General features: G+C 54.8%; 9 protein-coding genes across 9 annotated transcripts; 5 read left to right on the top strand and 4 right to left on the bottom strand.

The window, feature by feature from the left end:
* Positions 1-856: 856 nt before the first annotated feature.
* On the top strand, positions 857-2,550 carry CGGC5_v014697 (uncharacterized protein; the record flags this gene model as incomplete). Its single annotated transcript, XM_066153136.1, has 8 exons — positions 857-890; positions 944-955; positions 1,046-1,123; positions 1,174-1,216; positions 1,272-1,631; positions 1,773-1,814; positions 2,354-2,370; positions 2,423-2,550. 8 exons carry the CDS (start codon positions 857-859, stop codon positions 2,548-2,550), a joined length of 714 nt encoding a protein of 237 aa, XP_066007414.1.
* Positions 2,551-5,727: 3,177 nt separating this feature from the next.
* GAL4-2 (Regulatory protein GAL4) lies at positions 5,728-8,406 on the bottom strand (the record flags this gene model as incomplete). Its single annotated transcript, XM_032029577.1, has 5 exons — positions 5,728-6,190; positions 6,259-6,734; positions 6,789-8,052; positions 8,139-8,201; positions 8,252-8,406. 5 exons carry the CDS (start codon positions 8,404-8,406, stop codon positions 5,728-5,730), a joined length of 2,421 nt encoding a protein of 806 aa, XP_031890919.1.
* Positions 8,407-9,206: 800 nt separating this feature from the next.
* On the bottom strand, positions 9,207-10,891 carry CGGC5_v014695 (Lactose permease; the record flags this gene model as incomplete). The annotated part of the gene is made up of 3 exons (XM_032029575.1): positions 9,207-10,258; positions 10,320-10,688; positions 10,747-10,891. 3 exons carry the CDS (start codon positions 10,889-10,891, stop codon positions 9,207-9,209), a joined length of 1,566 nt encoding a protein of 521 aa, XP_031890713.1.
* A 1,303-nt stretch (positions 10,892-12,194) lies between these two features.
* Positions 12,195-13,150, bottom strand: CGGC5_v014694 (putative NADP-dependent mannitol dehydrogenase; the record flags this gene model as incomplete). Its single annotated transcript, XM_032029574.1, has 3 exons — positions 12,195-12,455; positions 12,516-12,917; positions 12,974-13,150. 3 exons carry the CDS (start codon positions 13,148-13,150, stop codon positions 12,195-12,197), a joined length of 840 nt encoding a protein of 279 aa, XP_031890712.1.
* A 381-nt stretch (positions 13,151-13,531) lies between these two features.
* CGGC5_v014693 (putative uridine kinase) lies at positions 13,532-14,242 on the bottom strand (the record flags this gene model as incomplete). The annotated part of the gene is made up of 1 exon (XM_032029573.1): positions 13,532-14,242. The coding sequence occupies one exon, from the start codon at positions 14,240-14,242 to the stop codon at positions 13,532-13,534; it is 711 nt and encodes a 236-aa protein (XP_031890717.1).
* Positions 14,243-14,633: 391 nt separating this feature from the next.
* Positions 14,634-15,893, top strand: xdhA-1 (putative D-xylulose reductase A; the record flags this gene model as incomplete). Its single annotated transcript, XM_032029572.1, has 4 exons — positions 14,634-14,645; positions 14,699-14,982; positions 15,037-15,598; positions 15,657-15,893. The coding sequence occupies 4 exons, from the start codon at positions 14,634-14,636 to the stop codon at positions 15,891-15,893; spliced, it is 1,095 nt and encodes a 364-aa protein (XP_031890716.1).
* A 669-nt stretch (positions 15,894-16,562) lies between these two features.
* On the top strand, positions 16,563-17,497 carry CGGC5_v014691 (putative NADP-dependent mannitol dehydrogenase; the record flags this gene model as incomplete). The annotated part of the gene is made up of 3 exons (XM_032029571.1): positions 16,563-17,220; positions 17,274-17,405; positions 17,457-17,497. 3 exons carry the CDS (start codon positions 16,563-16,565, stop codon positions 17,495-17,497), a joined length of 831 nt encoding a protein of 276 aa, XP_031890715.1.
* Positions 17,498-19,147: 1,650 nt separating this feature from the next.
* On the top strand, positions 19,148-19,821 carry CGGC5_v014690 (OV-16 antigen; the record flags this gene model as incomplete). The annotated part of the gene is made up of 2 exons (XM_032029570.1): positions 19,148-19,545; positions 19,629-19,821. The coding sequence occupies 2 exons, from the start codon at positions 19,148-19,150 to the stop codon at positions 19,819-19,821; spliced, it is 591 nt and encodes a 196-aa protein (XP_031890714.1).
* A 634-nt stretch (positions 19,822-20,455) lies between these two features.
* On the top strand, positions 20,456-22,381 carry MUTYH (Adenine DNA glycosylase; the record flags this gene model as incomplete). The annotated part of the gene is made up of 1 exon (XM_032029569.1): positions 20,456-22,381. The coding sequence occupies one exon, from the start codon at positions 20,456-20,458 to the stop codon at positions 22,379-22,381; it is 1,926 nt and encodes a 641-aa protein (XP_031890720.1).
* Positions 22,382-22,563: the final 182 nt, after the last annotated feature.

Below are 22,563 nucleotides of genomic sequence, written 5' to 3'. Positions count from 1 at the left end.
AGCAGACCGAGGTTCTGCGGGGTGTTGGTGGTGGTGGTGGTGGTCAGGTGAGGGAGCGCGGGTACGGCGCGGGAGCCGGAAGGAGTTATTTGCGTGGGTGAAAGTGACCTTTTGTCATCACCTTGCCTTGGGAACGCTGGGTGGTGTTAGTGCAGCGTTGTTGGTTGGCTGGACTCGGAATCGCACGAGATGAGCGACATTCAGGCATACGACAGTAATCAGGAGGATGGATGCATTCCTCACCCGTCTGTCTGTGCGGTCTTTTTGCGGTTCTTTATCACCCCCCACGTGCAATACGTTCAGCTTGGCCAGCTCGGTTCTTATGATTGTCAATTCGGCCCCAATGTAGGATTCTTCAGGCTGTTCAATAGCGGGAGTGGCGTTGGCCTGCTTGCTGACGAGAAAAGAGCCTGCGGGCCGAGAAATGGAGTGATCTCAGATGGTGGCGTGTCCCCGGGCGTGGGGGAATTCGGTGGGTGAAGCATCAGCAGACGTGCAATCTCTGTTGGAGCGCGAATGAGACGCTGACCGCTCGCCCGTTTGGTGGTCAGACGTTGGCCGACATCTTTAATTACCGGTGAGGTTGTGGGGAAGGTCGTTTGAAACACCGGTGAGGATGGATGTCAGATGGCGGCGTCGCCTGTTGGGGGAAAGAGATCGGAAGGAAGCGGTGACTTGCGTGGGTTGCGGTGCCGAAGAGTGACCCCGGAGACGGAGGCCGGGCCCCACCCGGCGCTCCGTGCTGCATCCGCGTTGAAGAAGCCCGACTGAATACCCCCGCGTTCTACGACTACATCACGTTTGCTACGCTCGTACCTCGTCAATCAAGATCCTCACATAGTACTTTTCGACTTTCATGATCAGCTTCAGTCAATTTCCAACGACGCCAGGTTTGTCTTTGCAACGTCACGTTGTACTGAGAGACATTTTCTCACGTCTCAAGCTTCGACATTATGTATGGACCAGATTGATTGACTATCTGCGACTCAGGTCAGAGCACACCGCCCACCTAACACGTACTGGAAAGAAGGCTTTCTGCGGACAGTATTGGATCGAACGTACCACGGCCGATGCGATTATGTCTTTCTTGCGGGGATGGAAGAAAGGTCTGACATATCAGCAGGTATGCAAGCTGAGATGCAACGTTGAGGCAGCTGGGTCATCGTGTCACAGCAGTGCCAAGTTTGTCGGCCAGATACGATACAGTCGATCTCGGGTATGCTGTCATTGGCTTTCTTGCGAAATGAAAGTGCCAGTCTCAATGTGTTTAGCGGCTGGACCCAGAGTCTGACCCTGAATGGGCAATGCAAGCAGCCGTTCGGCTGCGAAAGGGGCCGGTGTCTCTGTGCCACGTCGTCTTCGACAGGGGCAAGGAAAACGGCGAAATCCTCGATCAAGAAACGAGCGCCATCTCCTACCGACACGAGACCCTGGGACCAAAATTACACCAGCCTCGAGGATGCGAATTCAGCACCGACGGTGCGAGGGGACATGACTGTCACAGACCTCGGAGACGGGTTTCACAGCCGGATTACATTGGCTACATGGTACCTCCGTCGGAACCATCCAATTGATCGGCGTCTCGAGCGGGCGAATGAGCCATTCCGCTCGACATCTCACGATGCGCAAAAGTAAGTTCTTGAAGGTCATGTGGAAAACTTTGTGCAATGAAGTCAAAATTCACTGTCTCGCGCGTGGTTCCAGAAACACGCCTCTCCCTACGTGATCGTTCGCTTCTTCCTTCCCTCGACCGTTTAACTGACGAGTCTCAGGAACGCAACGCACGAAATCCAAGACAACACGCAGGTTGTGCTGTCAGTAGGTAGTGGCTTCATCAGGCAAGGTGGCGCGCGACACATGAAAGCAAGCCACCAGAGGGTCAGAGGCTGGACAGGGTCTTGTGAGGACGGGGCTATACGAGGTCCAGGTTCCTCCGCGTGAAACGGCGCGGGCCAATGCCACAGGCTGGAACGCGATCGCGCGGCCCGGCGCATCTCGCAGCTGGGGGAAAGCCGCAACCCGAGCCGAGCGGGGGAGCAGGCGGGCGGCGGGCGCGGTGACACGGAGAGTCAGCCTCGGAGGGGGTGGGTGGTCCTGCAGGGCACTGCTTGTGTTGCGGTGTGTGGTAATGTGTGCTCCCCCAAAGGTCTGGTCTGGTCTGGGGGGAAACGCGGGATGGTAATACTCGTTTACACGCACCCTCTCACGGCGCGGGGGGGCCTTGGAGTGGGATGAGTGTCCCGCGGGGAAAAGAGGTGAGACGGGAGAAGAAGAAAAATTGGAACAAGTGCGGAGGGGGTGGGTGTCACGACTGGGTCAGATCTTGGCCTATTTCTGGGTCTTTGTCGCACAGGAGGAATGATGCGCGAGGTCAGTCGGTCTTCCTTTTCCTCCCGTTGTGCGATGATCCAAAGCGCATCAGGTAGGCTTTTCCGCGACTGGGGCGACAGGAGCCCGGAGAGATATTCGTGCGGGAAGCAGAGAGGATACACCGAGAAATTGGTGTGGGACTCTGTTCGAAACCCACCGCAAACGACATCGATGTTTTGATAGGATTGAACCCCATGTCGCCAGATGACACGAATATCCGCCCATTTTGGAGCCCCCTTTCTCTTCTCCCGCGACAGCTCGGTGCTTGATGGAGCGTGCGCTGCTTCACTTCATCCTGACATTCGGTCCGGCCCTTCGAAATGGTCTGGCGCACCAACGGCGAGCGGGATGTGACTTCGTTGGGAAGTCTTCCCGGTGAAAGGGCTGGGTGTAAGGTGTGGCTCGAAGCTGACCGAGGTGGCCGGGGTTGCGCGGTCTCGGTGTAATACCAGGTGACCTCCAAATTACACGACCGGGACTTCGGGCCAGCTGCCTCTTATGATTTCCATTGAAAATATCTGGGGACAGATGCTCATTTCAACGGGCGTATCAACCAACTTCAAACCGTCATGTTCTCCATGCTGCTTTCTCAATCACATGGGTTGGTCCGCATTAACAGCGCAAGACTGCCTCCGTTGTGAACGGAAGGGACAAGTCCTCAAGTATTGAGGATGGCCATCGTTGTCGCAGACTGTCCAATCAATGACATCAGAAATCGACATGTTTTAAGCTTTAATGAAAGATCCACCGTAAGCTTGTGTCCCGCGCAGTTCTCAGGGCTGAAAGCCCTTCACCATACATAGTCATTGAGAGGGGGTGTCATGTACCCCAGATTACTCCAACATGTTGCACTGGGATAATGATCTGAGGGCGGCAACAAATTGATCGACCTGCAAAACCGGATGAAAAAAGTGATACCGAGTGAAATAAAATTTAATCAGAAATATTGCTGAATTGATTTTATTGTATTTTCTTTTCTCTACCCGGCGACGACGTCCTGACACACCCACCACGCGGCGGAAATACCACGCGATGAGGACCAAATTGAGGTTGTCGCTCACACGCCCCTCCCACGTCGATAATATTACAGACTTATCCGTCCCGTTCCAATGAGCCGGTACTAGGAAATTGACGAGGCGTAGCAAAGATGAAGGATTCTCTCATGACTTCCTCAAACGCCATGTTGTCTTTGCAAGACATCTTCACCGGTAGATCCTGTTTGGGAAGTCGCGGTGTTTAGGCTAAACGCAGCGGATAAACGCGCCCGTCCTCACCGCTGTCGCATAGCAGAGAGGAAACAACAGCGTTGTTGATGGTGTGCAAACGTGTGCTGCAGGCGGGCTGGTAGCGTGAGCACTTTCATCCTCCAATGCTTGTAGCCAGGAGCCTCCTGCGGGTAGGCTATGAGCAAGCGGCGAAGCATGCAAAGATATGCCCTCACTTGTAGACCCTGTCACAGATTTCCATCAACCAAGTTCTGCAACGAGAGTCTATCAGAGGCGGTGAGAGCATCAAACAGGAGGCACTTCTTCAGCTTTGGCAAAGATCGGAGGTTGAACTTGCGAAGAGTTATCTTCCCTGCCGACCGGCCCGCGCAAGCCTAGCCGGAGCTCATGCATAGTATGTTATGGCTTGGGAGCGACGGATAAGTCAACTAGACGGCTGCCCAAGACAAACGCAATATCTTGCCCAAGCCGTTGAGGTTTTCCCGCGTGGATCGACGAGGTCTGCATCATATGGGTCCCTCTGCCGTCGAGCGAGGCCTAAACCTGCGACCTAGGTGTGTTTGAAATGATCACACCACCAACAAGCAATTGCTTGGGCCGCAGCGGAGCCGACGTGCAGCCCGGGGAATCTGATGCAAGGGGTCTGGTGACGATGCCGCGCTGGGTCGTCTGGGGAAGAAACCGCTTTAGGAACACCTCCACTTGGGGTACACACGTATGCTATCCCCAGTAGAAGATTCAATGAGGAAAAAGTTTAGAGCTTACAACCTCAAACGGAGCGTCGGGAAGTTGGGTGAGACATAGGGGCATGTCTCTCTCCGTCTCTCTGAAAGACGTGTCGTTTGGCGACGCCTCAGGTTGACAAGACGTCTCTGGGCGCAGTTTTCAAATTTGATCTCGTGACGGATCTCAACGTCGCAGGCTGGAGTCCAATGCCACCTTCGCCACGCTGATGGCTGCGGTAAGCGAGCAGCCGTGCCTCGCGACCAACCAATGCTTTGAATCAGCCCCTGGCGATGAGGGCAAGCCAGCTGTGTTCTTGAGAAGGAATCGGCGATGTCAACATCCATTCGGTGAGGGCAGCGATGATCATCTCTCATGCCCTCGGTTGCGTTGCGTGGGCTTGCTGATCTTCAAATCCTTTGCGGTGCCTCGGTTCTTCTCCCGAGAGGGATAAGATCTAGATCGGCAGGCCTGGGGTAGCGAAGAGTTGCCTTAGCGATGAGACCCCCGATTGGTCGACGACTCGATTGATACGTGCGCAATCTGACAGAGAGAAGACGCCTGACTTTGGATACTTAGCTTTGCTGGCTCTGCCACGTCAGACAGGTCTGTCGATGAGTTCCAACATGATGATCATGGTGTCCCCGTGAGCTCTGCTGAGCAGAAACCGAGATGAACCAGCTGGAATAGAGCCTGATACCACAGGAATGAGGAACCTCCCCAACTGCAGCAGTGGTATCTAAGGCTCGAACTTTGACCTTAGTATAGCTTATTGAGTGAGGTAGTGCCCTAGGAGTCCAAAGCGGTTGTAAAGAACTTGGATATTGAGCTGTGCTTCAGTAGAGGGTTTTCACTGATAGGATCACTTAGTTTTGGATGGAAATATGGCAGATTGATGGCTCAAACAAGTCTGTTATCAACTGACGGCTCCGCGTTTCCAAACAGACTTGGACAAGTTGATCGGCGCCAGATGGAATCATAGGACATTGGCACAGTTGAAGTAGCGGTTGCTGTGAGATCACTTGTTGATTCCCTCATCCTCATGAAACATCTCTAGAATATCAAGAGGTATGCGCGGTCCTGCTAGCGATACCGCCGACATCCTGATGCCAACTCATGAATTTTCGCGTGACGAGGCATCATATCTTTCGCTGAGTTGAGCCATCTTGAAATGCCGTTTGCTATTTTTCATTTTTCTCTAGGTTCCAACCATTACTTCGTCAGTGAATGTTGCTGACGAGGAATGGGGTATCATCTTCCACATGACGAAGTCGGTTCATACTCTTTTCGTCTGCGAGCAGGCTTCTTTCAACCCCACATGCTCTGCATCATGTGTATCCCGCCCCTCTGCATCTCAGGTTCTGTGTTCATGTTCAGAAGGGTGAGTATGATCAGGAGTACTCAGTCCCTAACTCTCAAACCACATGCCATCCCCATCGCCGCCGCTCCCGCCCTTCAAGAACTCCATCCACGCATCGTCGCCCATAACCACATCCGCCGCCTCCATCGGCGGCACATTGGGCCACATCATCGAGAACACGCTGTTGATCTGCGTCTGCGGACTTTCGTCGATGGGCTCAGGGGCAACCTCGAGAGCGTCGTAGTTCGGCGTCGAACGTGCTTCTTGGGCAGCAGTATACGGCGGAGCAGCGGGCGGCGCGTGGCTGGCGACGATGCTGCTGTCGAGGAAGCGGCCGCAGAGGTCGAAGATGACTTGGTAGCAGCGCGAGGAGCTCGAGTTCACGGGCGCGAGGGCGGCGATGCAGCGTGTGGTGGTGGTGACTTGGTGGCGCCAGTCGGCGGCGGTGGGGGAGGTTGGGTCGTTGCGAAGGCAGATGCAGGGGATCAGGGCGGCTTGGAAGAGGAAGTATCTACACGGAGTGGGCATTGGTTAGAGTTGCTGAACAGAGAAGGAAGCTAGTGGTCCGGGGGATCTTACAGAGCATACCACGCGCCCAGGCGGTTGTGCTCGTTGCGGTCCCAGAAGTCGCTGATGCTGGTGATGGTGGCCTTTGCGTCGGCGAGGCACTTTTCGTAGGCGCGGGTGTTGGAGGGAGAGTCGTCTGCGCGCCTGTCGCGCGCCTGGAGGGCGCGGCGGATGACGAAGGGGCGGTACATTATGATGCGCAGATTCCGGTATCGCCAGTTCATCACGGCGTGGGCGAGGGCGTACTTGGGCGGCGGGGGAGGATTCGTTGCTGCTTCGGAGAAGTAAGGGGGGATACTGGACAGCCAGGGCTCGAGGAGGTCCTGGTCCAGACGGAGCATTTCGTCTGCGGAGGGGAGGGGTTTGGAGATGACGCGGGTGTAGATTGGCGTTGTGGCGATGTGGAAGGATGCTTGGGTCCGGACTGCTGTGTACGGCGTGATACCGTCCGTCTCGGGCGGGTAGGATTTGGAGATTGCGGTTAGAGACTGTGGTCGTTGTTAGCTGATTCTCTTAAGATCGTTTAGCGGGCTTGGTTCTACCTTGTCATCAACGTTGAGGGGAAGGGAGACGTCGACGCCCTCAGATGGAAAGACGGATGGCCGGCTGAATGTTATTGTCGCACCGACGTCAAAGACACATAGGGACCACCACACCCGTCGGCGGATCTCCATGTTTAGGGGCGAGATATTCCAGCCTTGGAACTCTTTATGTAGCCCGAGGCCCATGGCCATGCGCACGGCGAGGCCGAGGTAATTATACCCCGAGTTGGGCTTGTCTCTCTTCTGCTGGTAGTTGGAGATGAGGGTGAGCGCCTGGACGAGCGTCAGGTTCCCCACCTCGAGGAAGTTGAAGGACAGGATCGAGCGGGCCTGCGCGAAGAGGGACATGTCGAGGTTGTCGAGGGTGGTGGCCGTCGTGTAGACGCCGATGGCGGCGACGGTATACGCAAGGACGAGCCAGCAGTCGCCGCTGGGGCGGGGGATAACGCCGGCGTACTGCGCGCGGAAGGTGGCCTCGTGGATGATGGGGTAGCTGACGTGGTAGAGCCGGAAGTAGGCGTCGATCATGGCATCGGCGATGTGCCTATTGGGATCTGGCTGCGGCGTCAGGACGTATTGCATGTGGTTGACGGGGCCTGCGCGCGAGGACGAGGACTGGGTTCTGCGGCGTGGGGTCGAGGGTTCCAGGAGGCGGAGGAGGGCGGCGCCGGAGGCGACGCCGAGGTAACCGGACTCCTTCTCGCTGACGGCGAGGGTGGCCATGCCGTCTGAGATGGTGGCCTCGCCATTGGAATCTGTCTCTTGGATCGCTTCCGGGGAGGCGGAGTAGTTTGTTAGAGTCTCCTGCTCGTCCCACTCGAAGTCATCTGTGGGGTGTGCTTCGAGGAGGTTGAGGTCTCGGTGGGCGATGTCGTTTGCTGGGTGATGATGATGATTCTGTCGCTGAGGACGGGCTATGTTGGAGGTTGTGTGCAACCCCGGCGCGGATGATGAAGTTGCATGTCGCGAGAGAGAAGCCCGGGCAGGTTGGAGTTGATGGGCCGGCTCAGGATCGCCGAGCGGAAGAGCGCCAAGATCTGCTTCAATAGGCAGAGGTTGTGATGACGGGACATTGGCGCCGGACGAAGCCGGCGAATCCAGCTTCGAGAAGTCAAACGACTCATCGACACGCGGAGCCGGTGGCTCGGGTCTCCCGGGCGTGGCTAGGGAGGAGCCCGACCTGGTGTTGGTCGGAAGCAGAGTCCGCATATGTGTAATGAGGGCCTCGGCCCGCTCCAACCTCTCCTCAACCTCGGTGAGGTGCCTGCATAAAAGTGTAAGTCAAGTTTCTTGAGACAAGCACAACTAGCCACACCACCAACATCCCCTCCCCTTGCAAGCTACTCATACTTTCTGGTCAATGGCGTCCGAGCATGCTTCTCATAGAGACAGTGACGCCGGTACTTTACGCAGCTGTTCCCAGTGTTAGTATGGGCTGATACCTTTAGAGGCTCGTCACTGACAGGTTGCATGTCGGTATGGCCCGGTTGCACTTGGCCTTGCGTCGCCTGCACTCCTTGCATGCCTGATCGGCAGATGCAAAGGCCATGCTGACGGAGGCCGGGTCCGGAGGGAGTGAGCCGGCCGGATCGTCGCCGATGGGGCCCGATGATGACATTATGTTTTCAAGGGCCGAGACAGGTTTAGCCCGAGACAGCTCGACAGCCTCTCACATTCAGGGGTGGTCAGTTTGGGGATCGCGATCCAGGCTGATGTTTGGCACTTGGCGGTCCCGGAGTGACGTTGGCCGGCTCTCGGAGGCAGGGCGGTTGTCGTCCGTTCTCTGGGTAGGCATGCGGCCGTCATAACATTCGAGCATGCAGCAAGGAGACACGGAAATGAGGAGGAGCGGACGTTTGTGGTGTGGGTTGATGGTGGTGGCTCCGGGTCGGACGAGGTCGGAGGCTGTTTCTGTTGCTCCTCACGTTGGGTAGCGCGGCCCCCAGGCGGTTCTCTCCAACATTCAACTCCAGCGAGTCTCCAGGTGCATGAACCCCGCCATTTTCTCCACACGCTTGCGCTGTGGTGATCCACAATATGACTGATCGCGATCAGGGGGCCTGGGCCAAACATCCTTGTAATCCGAGCTCCGCCGGTGTTAGTCGGGCACGACGGGCTGGGGAAGCACTTTGGCGGGACAGAAGGCTCGGGCAATGCTATCGGCTGTTGGATTTCATCGAGAATAGCTGAAAGTTGCCTCTGCAGGTTTATGAAGGCTTTTAGAAGACCGATATCATGAAGGGTTTGAGACGGCTTCAACGTTTGACTCGAGTCGATAGGTAGATGCGGACACGGATCATCGTGAATTATTGCGAAGTGGACTTTTGATCTTGGTATATTTGCAGAACTCAAAACTTTAACCCTCCTTTTGAAGTCTGGACTAGTTTCACAAGATAGATCAACTAGACAACACACCCCTTAGGCTTCCTCTTTATGTACCGCAGTGCTTACACCGCCATTAGCCAGAATCTTTTCCTCCTTGATGTCCGAGCTGCCCTCAAAGTTCTCCACAGCCTGTGGCCCATCAAAGATGACTGCAATCTCCTCCAAACTGTGTCCCTTTGTTTCCGGGAAGAGGTACCAAGTTATAAACAGGAAGACCGCCAACAGACAACAGAACACAATGTAGTACTTCCATCCAATGTTCTCCATTCCGATGGGGTTGACGAACGCCTGGATGATGAGCGAACCGTAGATCGCAAGCAGCTCTACCGCAATACCCTTGGACCGCAACGAGTACGAGAAGAGCTCGGTAGGGTAACCCATGAGAAGCGGGGTGTACGCAATGTCGTAATGGAAGTAAAAGGTAAACAGGCACACGACCACGACGATGCCTGCGGGCTTGGAGCCCGTGTCAGAGTTGACGGCCGAGCAGGCGGTCCAGACGATGTACGAGATGAACATGCCAACCCCTGACCAGAGAAAGAGAGTTCTCCGACCGAGGCGGTCCACAAGGAATGCCGCGCTGAGAGCGGCGCCAAAGTTGAATATTTGAAGGAGGCCGTTGATGAGTGTTTGGTCGAATGTGTCGGTGATGCCCACGGTGTTCAGCACCAAAGTCAGGTAATACGACACCACACCTATGCCGTTCCACTGAGCCATTGCGCCGACTAATACGGCAATCAGGGTCCGTTTGCGGTTGCCCGGAGTGGAGATAAGGGCCGCCCAGCCCGTGGTTTGGGCCAGCTTTTCTTGTCGGATTGTCTGTACGATCTCGGCGATTTCCCGGCGGACGAGGGGTGTGTGGGCTTCGGTTGGGTCTTGGGCACCGGAGTGGTATCGAGCGAGAATTGCAGCTGCTTCGGTTGTTCTCTCCTTTGCAATGAGCCATCTTGGGGACTCTGGGACCATAAAGTAGAAGCAGAGCTGGACGATGGGGAAGCCAGCTTGGAGGATGCTGGGAATTCGCCACGACCATTCGGTAGCGTAATCCTGGCAGCCGAATGTAGTCCATGAAGCTAGAATAGCACCTAGAGAAATCCTGGTCAGAAACTTTGTCATTGAATGTTTTGTATCGGTCTTCAGACGCACCCAGGTAGTACATAGTCCAGTATGCCGAGGTGTACTTTCCGCGGTGTGTCGGATAGGCCAACTCTGCGATGAGCAGTGGACTTGGATGGACCACGAACATGCCTCCAAATCCGACAACGAGTCTAGAGATAATGAACATCGGCAGGTTGATTGAGGTCGACTGGATGATCGTCGCAACAATGATGAGGATGATGCCCGAAAGGAGGACAGGCTTTCGGCCGAAGCGGTCCGCGAGGTATCCGATGATTGGAAGAGCCAGAACGGAACCGATGGACTGCGCGGCGTTGACAACGCCCAGTTTCACACCGGTTGGATGTCCGAAATACTCCCGCCATTGCTGAAGCGACTGCAGCCCGTTCATCAACGATCCTGTGAGTTGCTCCTGTTAGACGCTGGCAGACCTATGCAAGAGGCTTTTGCGACTTACCATCGTACCCGGCAACCGATGATGACAAGAGAGGAATCAGGAGAAGCAGGTTCAACCTCAACAGATGTGATTGCTGGAACCAGTACTTGTCGGTCTTGGGGAGGACCTCGGCCAAAGCGGCGCCGACAATCTGCTCGTCCTTCATGTTTGCTTAAATCCGAGGTCGCGTGCCTGGCATCGACTAACAAGAGTATGAAGACATTCAAGTTGGGATGGACTTGTTGAGAAACCGAAAGGCTCAAAGGAATTGCCCGATGCGAGGTCATGCGGGTCCCGCAGGAGATTTATATCTACATGGACGAGGAACGAGGTGATGATTCCCAGGTAGCGTGATGTTGACACGCTCACTCACCCAGACGGCTGGTAATTGGAACCTCCGCGCCCAGCTAGCCACTCCGCATGTTCCCTCCTACCCCACATAACGTGGTTGATGGGTCGGTGGAATACGGGGGGAACTGGCCCATGGGGTACAGCGCGGTGCGACCTGTTGCATCATCGTGCTTGCGGTGCTGCATCTGTTTGCCCACGAGTCATGTTTGCGGAGAGAACGTTCCCAGAGCGGCTGTTTGGCAGTGCGGGGACGACGGACGACTGTCACCCTCACTAAAAACCTCACTAGACGGGGGCTGATGGTGCCTAGCCCGTGCAGGCTCTGCCCGGCAATAAGACGCATGCGTGGAAGGCTGGGCAGGGGTGAGCGAGGCCCGGCTGCTGGGATCTTTCGATGACCGGGTGAGAACGAGGTTGAACCGGGGCCTGTTGCGACATCGTGATGTCTTCAAAGTTGAATTGTGGTCATGATGGCTGTGATGATGGTTCTTCTTGATCGGAGACCGGTGTTTGGTCTCGGACATCGTCCATGCTCGCTTGGGATCTGGCCCACAGGAGGCCGGGTGTTGTTGGGAACTTGTGAGGTGCACACGCAAGCCAGAACGAAAGTGGATTCCGCTGCTTGTCGTCAATGGGGGACATAACGTTTAGTTTCTAGTAGGTTGGAAAAAGTAAGAAACTGAGCCATACGACTGTGCATAAAAGTGAAGGCTTGAAGTTGCTGTCCGGCCAAGACGCTCTAGAGTTGCTGTCGGAGTCAAAGACGTGAACCTTAGTTTTTTAAGCGCGTGAGAGTTGAAAACCACCAGGGTAACCATATGTTCAACTTATTGTCCACAAGATAGGCTCGCACGTGAAAGTGCGGTCAAGCTACTACTTCACACAATCAAATCATCTACTACGAACATAAAGTCCGTGATTGATTCTATGCATCATTTGACACCCGAGATTGTTATTTAAAAGCTTTTACATAATTCACAGCCATATGTATGCCCAAACCCAGCCTTCCATAGCAACTTGAACACATATACTTGAGAAACGGCAGACTCTTTGTTTCCAGCTTGATTGATTTGAGACAGATTCAGCGCAAAAGTTCGTTATTAACTGGCATGAGATATCTACCGAGCGGTGTAACCACCATCGATGATAAAGTCAGCTCCTGTGGTATAAGAGCTAGCATCACTGGCGAGATACAGGTAGATGCCCTTCAACTCCCTCGGATCAGCATCCCTGCGCAGCGGCGTCAGGCTGAACCACTCCTCCTTCATCTCGAATGGGCAGTCACCCGAGATGGCCGTATCAATGTAACCGGGGGAGACGGAGTTGATGCGGCCTCCCCACTTAGCCCACTCGACAGCCAGAGACTTGGCCAGGTGAATCTGCAAAGGCTCGGTGTTAGTCCGGGCGGTGGCATGTCAGACGAACGAAATCGAACTTACGGTTCCGGCTTTGCATGCGTTGTAGCAGCTCTGCTCTTGGGGGACATTCGCGGCGTGGCCGCTCATCGACGCCGTGATAATTCCGACGCCGCTCTTCTGCTCGCGGAAGACTAGTCCAGCTGCCCTCATGCAGTAGTACGCGCCGTCAAAGTCGACTGCACGGACATGGTCCCAGTCCTCGACCTTGTCGTCGAGACCACCTGCCTTGGAGGGCACGCCGGCATTTGCGATCATGACATCCAGACGGCCAAAGTCCTTGACAGCCTCCGCTACAGCGGCCTCGACGGCGGCGTAGTTGCGGACATCAACCTGGTAGGACTTTGACTTCACGCCAAAGTCCTTGATGAGGGTCTCGGTGAGGGAATTGGCTGCCTTTGAGGATGTGTGGTACCAAATAGCGATCTGCGGGAGGTTTAGCCATGTGCGATGTTCAGGGGATATGGTCAGGATGGTCGTACGTTGGCGCCGGCTTCGGCGAGACCCTTGGCGATCTCGTGACCAATGCCGCCTGCTCCACCCGTGATGATGACGGTGCGTCCATCGAGGCGGAATTGCTTGAAGACGCTGTCTTGAACTGGAGGGTTGGGAGCCCGGATAGACTTTCTCGTACCGTTTGTTGTGCCGTTTGTGGACATGGTGATGTGAATTGGGATTACTCTGTATATTGGGTATCAAAGAAAGACTTGTGTTGCTGTAGACAGTGTGCTGATGCCTCTACGAAGGGGATAGGTGTAATCTTGGAATGGGAGTTGTGTCTATCGATACTCTGCGAATAGGGTTCAAATAGAAGTCATGCGTGATTTCTGCTCGAGACCTACTTGGTACCCGGCAGATCATGCCAAGCTCTTCGAAGTCATCCCCGGACGTTGGCTCGGGTGGCCCGCACCGTAAGCTGCGGGCATATGTTCCGGGCGGAGTGCTCTCACCCTCACCGACACACATTACGTGCCAAGAACTTTGCATGCTACCCACGAAACGAGCTGAGTCGACGTGAAATGGTATTCAAGTCTTAGTCGCTAATTTGGTAACTCCTCGACACTATCAATCAAGAGATCATATCTGCCTTCGCTCCGTTTAGCAACAAACTCCCCATTGACCATGTCATTAGTCTCTGCTCTGTGCAATGCCTTTTCCATAGTGTCCTCAATACCGGCTGCAACATGTCTTTTCGCAACCCTTGTACGGGCCAGTGCCGACTCAACTCTGACCAGCCAACGATCATCCACCAGCGGAGCAATCTGACCCCAAGGCTCTTCGTCCGCAAGCAAGTAATTCCCTTCAACGATGCAGACGTCGACATCGGCATCCACCGTGAACCCGCCAATGACGGGGTCTTTGACTTTGTGGTCGAATGTAGGCGCCAAGACCGGCCGGTGGCCGGCAGACACCCGTAGTTCGCGGACGATCTCGACGACAGCTTGTCCGTCAAAGGTCCACGGCGCGCCGCGCCGGGCGATCGCTTCCGCAGCATTTGGAAATGCGCGGAGTGTTGCCAGGGGTAGGTGGAAGCCGTCAGCGGACATGACGACGGATTTGGGGTGGGGTTCAGGGTAGTTGTTGATGGCGAAGACGACGCGTTGAGCGATGGTTGTTTTGCCAGAGCCTGGTGGCCCCGCCAGCGCGATGATTAGACGGGGATGGGCATCCGGTGCGTTGGAAGAGGAAACCCTCTTTTCTTCCCATTTGGAGAGGATGCGTTGGACCAATGATTGGTAGGTGGATTCCATGGCGACGGTGTAGGTGTGGTCTGGACTTCTCGGGCTGTTGATGGGCGCCTCAGAGCGGTAACATTGACCCTAGCAAAGCCAACAATGGCACACCAACGAATCGAGTCCAAGAAATATCCGGATGGGAAAGCAAGAGGACAAATGGCGCTCGAGCGGAGGGCAGGGCATGCTGATTGGCGCACATCGGGCAACAGTCGCCCGACTCAGCTCGGCGTCTGGCGGCGGCCCCGCTCCGGCCGGCGCCGCAGTACCCCGCGTCGACGTCACGGCCGTCTCCCACCTGCACAAATAAGATGCTTCCAAGCTTGGTAGAGCTCAAGCGAATCGACAATATCCCAAGTCTCACTGCCATCAGGGTTCGAACCGAAATTAAGCTTACCATACCTCAAAGATGTCCGAAATCGTAAGCTGGATTGACAACACCCTGGCTTCGCAGCCAACGCTAATCTTCTATAGAACCCTGCCTTCGTGCTCCACTCCATCAAGAACGTCTCCTTCGAGAACCGCGAGGTGCCCAAGCTCAGAGATGAGTACGATGTCCGCGTTCACATTGAGCAGACGGGCATCTGCGGCAGCGATGTCCACTACTGGCAGCGCGGCCGCATCGGTGACTTCATCCTCGAGTCGCCCATCGTTCTCGGCCATGAGAGTGCCGGGACCGTTGTCGAAGTCGGAAGCAAGGTGAAGAATGTCAAGGTCGGCGACCGGGTTGCTATTGAGCCCGGTGTCCCATGCAGGCAGTGAGTTTCCACCGTAATGTACGTTGAGGATAGGCATGTTCTAATTCATCAAAGCTGCGATCACTGCAGGGCCGGCGCATACAATCTATGTGCAGACACCGTCTTCGCGGCGACACCTCCATGGGACGGTACCCTGCAGAAGTACTACATCGTCGCCGGCGACTACACCTATCCCATCCCGGAGCACATGACTTCCGAGGACGGCGCGCTGGTGGAGCCGGTTGCTGTTGCGGTGCAGATTTGCAAGGTTGCTGAGCTGAAGGGCGGCCAAACAGTGCTTGTCTTCGGCTGCGGACCCATTGGTGTTCTTTGCCAGGCCGTGGCCAAGGCCTACGGTGCGAGCAAGGTCATTGGAGTGGACATCTCTGAGTCTCGCGCGGCGTTTGCCAAGGACTTTGCAGCTGATGATGTCTATGTGTCGAAGAAGCTCCCCGATGCTCCTGAGGACCCTGTTGATGCTTCTCGCGCCATTGGTGAAAAGATTCTCAGGGACTACGGTCTCGGAGAGGGTGCTGATGTGGTCTTGGAGTGCACGGGTGCTGAGCCGTGCATTCAAGCTGGCGTGTTCGCGACCAAGAAGGGCGGAACTTATGTGCAAGCTGGGATGGGCAAGGAGGTAAGCATACTTCAGTTCATATGTGCAGACAGGCCACAGGCCGCTAACTTAAAACCAGAATGTCGTATTTCCCATCACCACTGCGTGTATTCGCGCATTGAACATCAAGGGCTCGATCAGGTACACAACGGGATGCTACCCTGAGGCCGTTAACTTGGTAGCGTCAGGAAAGGTCCACCCAAGGAAGCTGATCACTCATCGTTACAAGTTTGAGGAGGCTGTCGAAGCCTTTGAGGTTGTAAGGCAGGCGAAAGAGGACACTTTGAAGGTCGTCATTCAAGGTGTACCAAAATAGAAGTTGGCATAGATGAGAAATAAAAGGCATGATGATGACAACATATTCATGATTGTAGCACCATATTTAGTCATTTCCTTGAATAAATCCGATCCGGCATATGCAGTTTCACCCCAACCTAGCAGATTGTCTGTCGAATTGTAAAGCATACCTATGTGTCGACTAAAATCTTGAATACGTGGTGTCAAGCCGACACCCAAGAAAGAATTCTTCTTGCGTTCAAATCTAAGCTATGATTATGCTCAAAATAATTATGAGCATATGTCACCCATGGCTTTCCCGAAGGAATTGATCAAAGTTGTCTGTCCCCTGTCAAGGATTCCTCTTATACCAATCTAACTTAGGCCAGAGCAAAAAGTCAGGTGTGCAAGTGTCCCGGCATGCCCAACCTTCGGACAGGGGTGGCAGATGTCCGCTTCCCCAGCTTCCCCGCACCGAAGCAACCCCTTCCGCTCCGGACGACAGTCGACCGAATGCCTGATTCGCCGCCAAAAGCCATGACGGCGGCCGGACCCACACCTCCCGCAAATGGCCCGGTACAAAATCCCCCGGCACTTGCCTGGTGTCTCTGCCCTGGTCCATAGTCAGACCATTCGGCTCGAACGAGATCACCAAGTATCAAGGACTTGCATTCATTCCCGAATCTATACCCCAAACGCAGCAGAAAACATGGTCCTCCCGAGCCACCCGAACCCCGCAGCGCCGGTCGCCTCCCATTTCGACCTCGCCGGGAAGACGGCCATCGTCACGGGTGGCACCCGAGGCATCGGCCTCGAAGCTGCCCGCGGTCTCGCCGAGGCCGGCGCCAAGGTTGCCATCACGTACACCAGCACGCCTCCGGAGGAGGCTGATGCCACGGCCGCTGCCCTGTCCAAGTCTGGCAACGGCGTGTTGGTGAAGGCGTACAAGTGCAATGTTAAGGTGCGGTCTGAAGTTGAGGTCGTCATTGAGGCCGCGACGAAAGAGGTCGGCGGCGGAAAGCTGGACATTGTCGTGGCCAATGCCGGCATTGCGGATCATATCCCTGCTATCGATTACCCCGAGGACAGATTCCGGGAGATGCTGGACGTCAACTTCCACGGTGCATTTTGGACTGCGCAGGCGGCAGCCAAGGTCTTTGAGAGGCAGCTGAAGGCGGGCAGCGACGGACGTGGAAGCATCATCTTCACCGCGTCAGTGTCGGCTATTTTGGTGAATGTGCCGCAGAGGCAGGCGGCTTACAATGCGAGCAAGGCTGCGGTGGTACACCTTGCCAAGTCGTTGTCAGTGGAGTGGGTGGACTTTGCGCGGGTTAACTGCGTGTCTCCTGGGTTCATTGCGACGGATAGTGAGTCCTCCTATTCAGGATTACTTAGCGTAGCATTTTGCTGACAGATGCAGTGCTTTCGGTGCACCCTGAAGAGTGGAGGAAGCAATGGTTCTCCATGATTCCCGGAGGCCGACTTTGCGAGCCTGCTGAGCTGAAGGGTTCGTATGTGTATCTCGCTAGCAACGCAAGCAGTTACATGACAGGTAAGGTGTCTCGTTCGATATTAGAAACTTCAGTACTAATCATAGTGTCAGGTGCCAATCTGGTGATTGATGGTGGATACACATTGCCTTAGATTAGAAGTACATTTTTTAATTGAAAAGTTCTAGTAAAATACATACTAAAATCAGGGAGTTGAACAGGGCTTAAGTTTACTTATACTCTATTGCAATTGCAGACTTTATTTAGTAAAGGCTTAACGTAGTGCCTATAAGCTTATCAAAAGAGTGAAAAGAGACTGCTGCATTAAGAGCTTAAATACTTACAATCTAGGTATAGAAATATTTCAAACCAACGGGCCTGTTGTACACAGCATATATCAACAAAACCATGAGAGCAAAAAGAAACTCTCAATTCGAGGCGGATTTTAACCGCTGTAACTCCCCGAGGTGGGCTCGAACCACCAACCTCCAGATTAACAGTCTGACGCGCTAGCCAATTGTGCCATCGGGGATTTGAGATCTGATTGGTTGATAAATCTAGCCAGCCAAACCACTCAAGTACTGACAAGACCCACCCGCGCTTCCTCGCTTACCTTGTGCGCAGCTTGTGAAGATCCACTCTCCCTACTCCCTTTACTTCGCTCAAGACAACTAAGACCTCCATGCGGCGGCAAGTCTAAGTGTAAAGGTCTTTCTTATAAGCCAGCCTATATTTACAAGAGCAACAGGTTAAACCGACAATTGAGACAAACTTACATAACGAGTCTACAAAATCAAACATCAAGCCAAGCTAACTAGCGTCAAAGTACAAGGTAACAAGAAACTTCACCAATAAGAATCTAGTGGTTGCAGCGAAGTAAACATTTCAGTAATGTCAACATCTACAAAAACTACTCGTCGGTCTTTCTGCATGCTATTTATGTCATTGAGAACCAACCAGTCAACAGAAATTGAAATACGAATTACGCAACAGCTCTTGATGTAACGGTGGTCAGAAGCCACTTGGTCGATGTATCAGTTCTTCCAGCCTAAAGACATCCTCATGTCAAGATATATCAGGCCTCGTATCGAAGGAAATGCAAACCAGAAGACTCGATTGAGCAAGGGGTTCAATTGAAAAGATAATTGATATATGTTAATAGCGTTGACTAGGAGTCGTAAACCTTGCAACACACTGCCAAACATCCTCAGATCGTAACGCGATGAGACTGCATTTGTAAACGCAGCTCAATGTGGCTGCTGGGCCACCTTCTCCCAAGAATCAGTCATTTCTCTTTCTTGCGAGGCAGAGTTTCAAAATCATTTCTTCTGCCATAGATTAACAATAAGTTAGGTATGCAAGTGAAGGGACTGCTCATTGATATCGTCATTATGACCTCAGTGGAGCACGATGCATACTAGGTTGATTATCTAGTCTATTAGAGGTCACGGGCATTCTTTATGAAGCATCGCTTCAGAGTCGTAACTTTTGAAAATAACACTAACAACCTCTGTGTCGCATTTCCGCATCTTTCGGAAAAAACACGTTGGCAGATTTGGCGCAAGCACCTTTATATCTGCCAAGACTCCTGGCGCAGCTGCCCTGGCAATTTTCCACCACTGGCATCGATCCCCCTCATCCCACGATTGACCCCGCGTAGGTCATCACGCATCACGCCCTCGGGTCAAATCCGCCCGCAGGCGATCATCAAAATTGTTCTTGAACGCGCTCAAAGCCACCTCTCAGCCTTTTCAACTTCTTCTCTACCTCAATTCAGTTATTCCCCAACATCACGAACGACACAATGTCCCTCGCCGACCACGCACAAAAACTCACCAGTACCCTGGAGCAAGCCAAGCTCGTCCCCGGGTCCGCGGCGGCGCTCATCCCGGAAGGCTTCAAGCCCACGATCAAGCTCGGGGTGTCGTTTGCTGGCAAGGCCGTTGAGACGGGCAACTTCTTCCGCGCCGGGGAGTGCAAGCTCACGCCGAGCGTCTCCTTTGAGGCCGAGGAGGGCGCGCCCTCAAACGCTTCCTACACGCTATTCTTGACCGACCCGGACGCGCCCACGCCGGACAACCCGCAGTTCGCCTTCTGGCGCCACTGGGTCCTCCCCGGACTGCAGCCGCTGAGCGGAGAAGCGGTTGTCGGACAGACGAAACCGGCGTTGACGGAGTTCCTTGGACCCGGGCCTAAGGATGAGTAAGTGTTCACAGTCTTTGCTTTCGAGCAGGTTCCCTTCCCATTGGCTGGAATGAAGGCCGCTGACTCTGTTTTGTGCACAGTTCGAAGCCCCACCGATACCTGTTCCTGCTCTACCGTGAGCCGGAAGGTCTTGACCTAAAGAAGGACGATGTTGGTGGAGAGGAGTTTGTGCAGAGGCGGTCGTGGAAGCCGGCTGAGTTTGCTGAGAAGCACGGGTTGAAGCTTGTTGGAGTCAACTGGATGACTTGCGCTGGAGATGGCTGGACTGAGTAATTTCTAGAACTTGCAAGGTACAACAACAACGATAGACTTTGAATCAACCATTTAAAGAAAGGCCTAAGCGATGCGAACGAGATAAGAAACGTTAGAACCGGTCAATAGTGAGGAAGGAACCGAAACAGAGGTATTGGAGGATGACGATGGCTTCATGATGCTGGAAATTTCCCTGCCTAGCACGGTCCTATAGTCTAGTTGGTTAGGACGTCGGATTCTGACTAACATCAGATCCTTCCGTAGGCCCAGGTTCGAATCCTGGTAGGACCTTTTTGATGTCGCTGTTCGCGAGCAAATCGTTATTTTTGCTGATCCTGAGCAATACCAGCTCGCAGAATTTCGATCAGCTACTTGTATTCACATTGTTTCGTTGTGTTTAACTAATTCATTCGCGCGCTCTTTCGCAATGACATGAACAAATTATAGTGAGCGACACATCAAGACAGACAAGGGGCCGAAGTCCATGAGCCGATCTAAGTTCCAGCGGTCGATTGCTCGAATCGGCGCTAAAAGAGCACCTACCACATCCTCACTCAGCGCGCGTCTCAACGACACCGAAAGCTAAAGTGCTACGACGCGTCTTGGTGTGACATTTTTTCCGACACTGAAAATGCCAATTTCTTGAACACAGATCATGGAGCGTTTCGTCATTAGGCGACAAAGCTCGCTTGCGGCAGCTAAGAGGATCCTAGCCCAAGCAGACGACGAGCCTGATTTTGAACCAAAGAAAGCTGCGCCGAAGCCAAGAGCGCGCCAGGTCGCTTCCAAACCACGGGCGTCACCAGCAGCAGCGCGCAAGGACGCGTCTGAGGCGGACTTCACTCCGGAGGACGCCGAGCAGGACGAGGGCCACGAGGTCATTGAGCCACTACCCAAGCGGCGCAAAGTCGAAAGGCCGAAGAAAACGAGCAAATCTGACACGACCAAGCTCTACGCCAAGCTCTTTGAGGCCTCAGGAGATGTTTGCAAAGACGCATGCACGCCTCCCTCCCGAACACACGCAGACTCATATCACCGCCCGCTGCTCCTCCACGGCCAACCAGGCAGGCGGGGCCGGGACGCGCTGCTCTCATGGTTCGACTCGATTAGCACGACCCGCGGCATGCCGTGGCGCAAAGCGTGGATCGACCCGGCCTCCGTGGCGGACGCAGCCGAACTGTGCCGCGCGCTGGAGAAGCGTGCCTACGAGGTCTGGATCAGCGAGATCATGCTGCAGCAGACGCGCGTCGCGGTGGTGATCGACTACTGGAACAGGTGGATGGCGCGGTGGCCGACGATCCAGGACCTCGCGGCCGCGGAGCCGGAGGACGTGCTGAGCGCGTGGCGCGGGCTGGGGTACTACTCGCGCGCGACGCGGATCCACGAGGCGGCGAAGTTGGTTGTCGGGGACGCGGCGTGGAGGGGCCTGATGCCGGCGGACACGGCGGAGTTGGAGGCCAAGGTTCCTGGTGTGGGGAGGTACACGGCCGGCGCGATCTCGGCGATTGTGTTTGGGAGGGCGGCGCCGATGGTTGATGGCAATGTGTTGCGGGTGTTGAGCCGGCAGTTGGGTGTTTTTGGGAACGTGAAGACTGACAAGGCGACTATTGAACTTCTCTGGGCTGCTGCGGATGCGCTTGTCAAAGCCGTGGCGAGGGATGCGGTTGGTGATGACGGGAGGGACGAAGAGGAGGCGCCAACGAGTGATCGGCCTGGACGTTGGGGACAGGCGCTGATGGAGCTCGGGAGCACTGTTTGCACGCCGAAACCGAACTGCGGCGAGTGTCCCATCACGGCGACGTGTCGCGCCTACGCAGAGGGCGTCCTGCTTGCTGCCAAGTCGAAGAAGCCCAAAGTGGAGGACATCGAGGACTTGTGCTCGATATGCGAGCCTTTTGAGGAAGACGGTGATGAAGGCTCTCTGTCTGGTGAGGACTCTGATACTCCCCCAAAGAAGCCGACGAAGGGCGTCAAAGGGGCGAAACCTGCTGCTCCTGGGCCGAAGCAAGCCACCCTCGCCGCGTTCAAGTTCGTCTCCAAGAACCCCGACAAGGGCGATGCATCCCCAAAGCAGCAACCGACCGTTGACGCGAAAGCTCTCGAGACCGTCGCCGAGCATGCCAGGAAGTTCCCGCTCAAGGTCGTCAAGAAGGCGGTCCGGGAAGAAGAGGCCCTCGTTTGCGCGATCCGGCGCGCTGACGGGCAGCTCCTGATCCACCGCCGCCCCGAGAAAGGCCTGCTTGCCGGACTGTGGGAGTTTCCCAGCCATACCCTCCCCGCTGCGATCAGCAACACGGCAACGTCGCGGAAGAAGGATGCTCAGGCTTATGCGTCGGGGCTGATTGCCGGCGGTAAAAAGCTCAAGTTAAGGCATGCCGGGGAGCTGGGCAGCGTGCCGTGGTTGTTTTCCCATCTCAAGTTGACCATGCATGTCCACCTGTTTGAGGCGGACGGGCCTGGAGACTATGTGTCTTCGCATGCGCGGAGTAAATGGGCTTCTGTGCAAGAGGTCGAGGACGAATCGATGGGCACGGGCATGCGGAAGTGTTGGGCGCTGGTGCGGGAGAGGGTGGAGGAGTAGACGAGCGGGTCGGATGAAGTAGAGGCTGATGTCCAGGATAATACCCGGCGTGTTTGTGTACCTATACGTGTAACATGTAATTAGACTTTAACACGGCGGCTGAAGTAGTCAGGCCAATGATCAAGACGTTGGCGACTTATATTGATGGCTATTTCTTCGTGCTGGATTGCTACATCCCATAC

Source organism: Colletotrichum fructicola (assembly GCF_000319635.2).
Source record: "Colletotrichum fructicola Nara gc5 chromosome Unknown KSG_Nara_v1_contig09, whole genome shotgun sequence".
NCBI lineage: Eukaryota > Fungi > Ascomycota > Sordariomycetes > Glomerellales > Glomerellaceae > Colletotrichum > Colletotrichum fructicola.
This window is presented reverse-complemented; position numbering and strand designations above follow the sequence as displayed.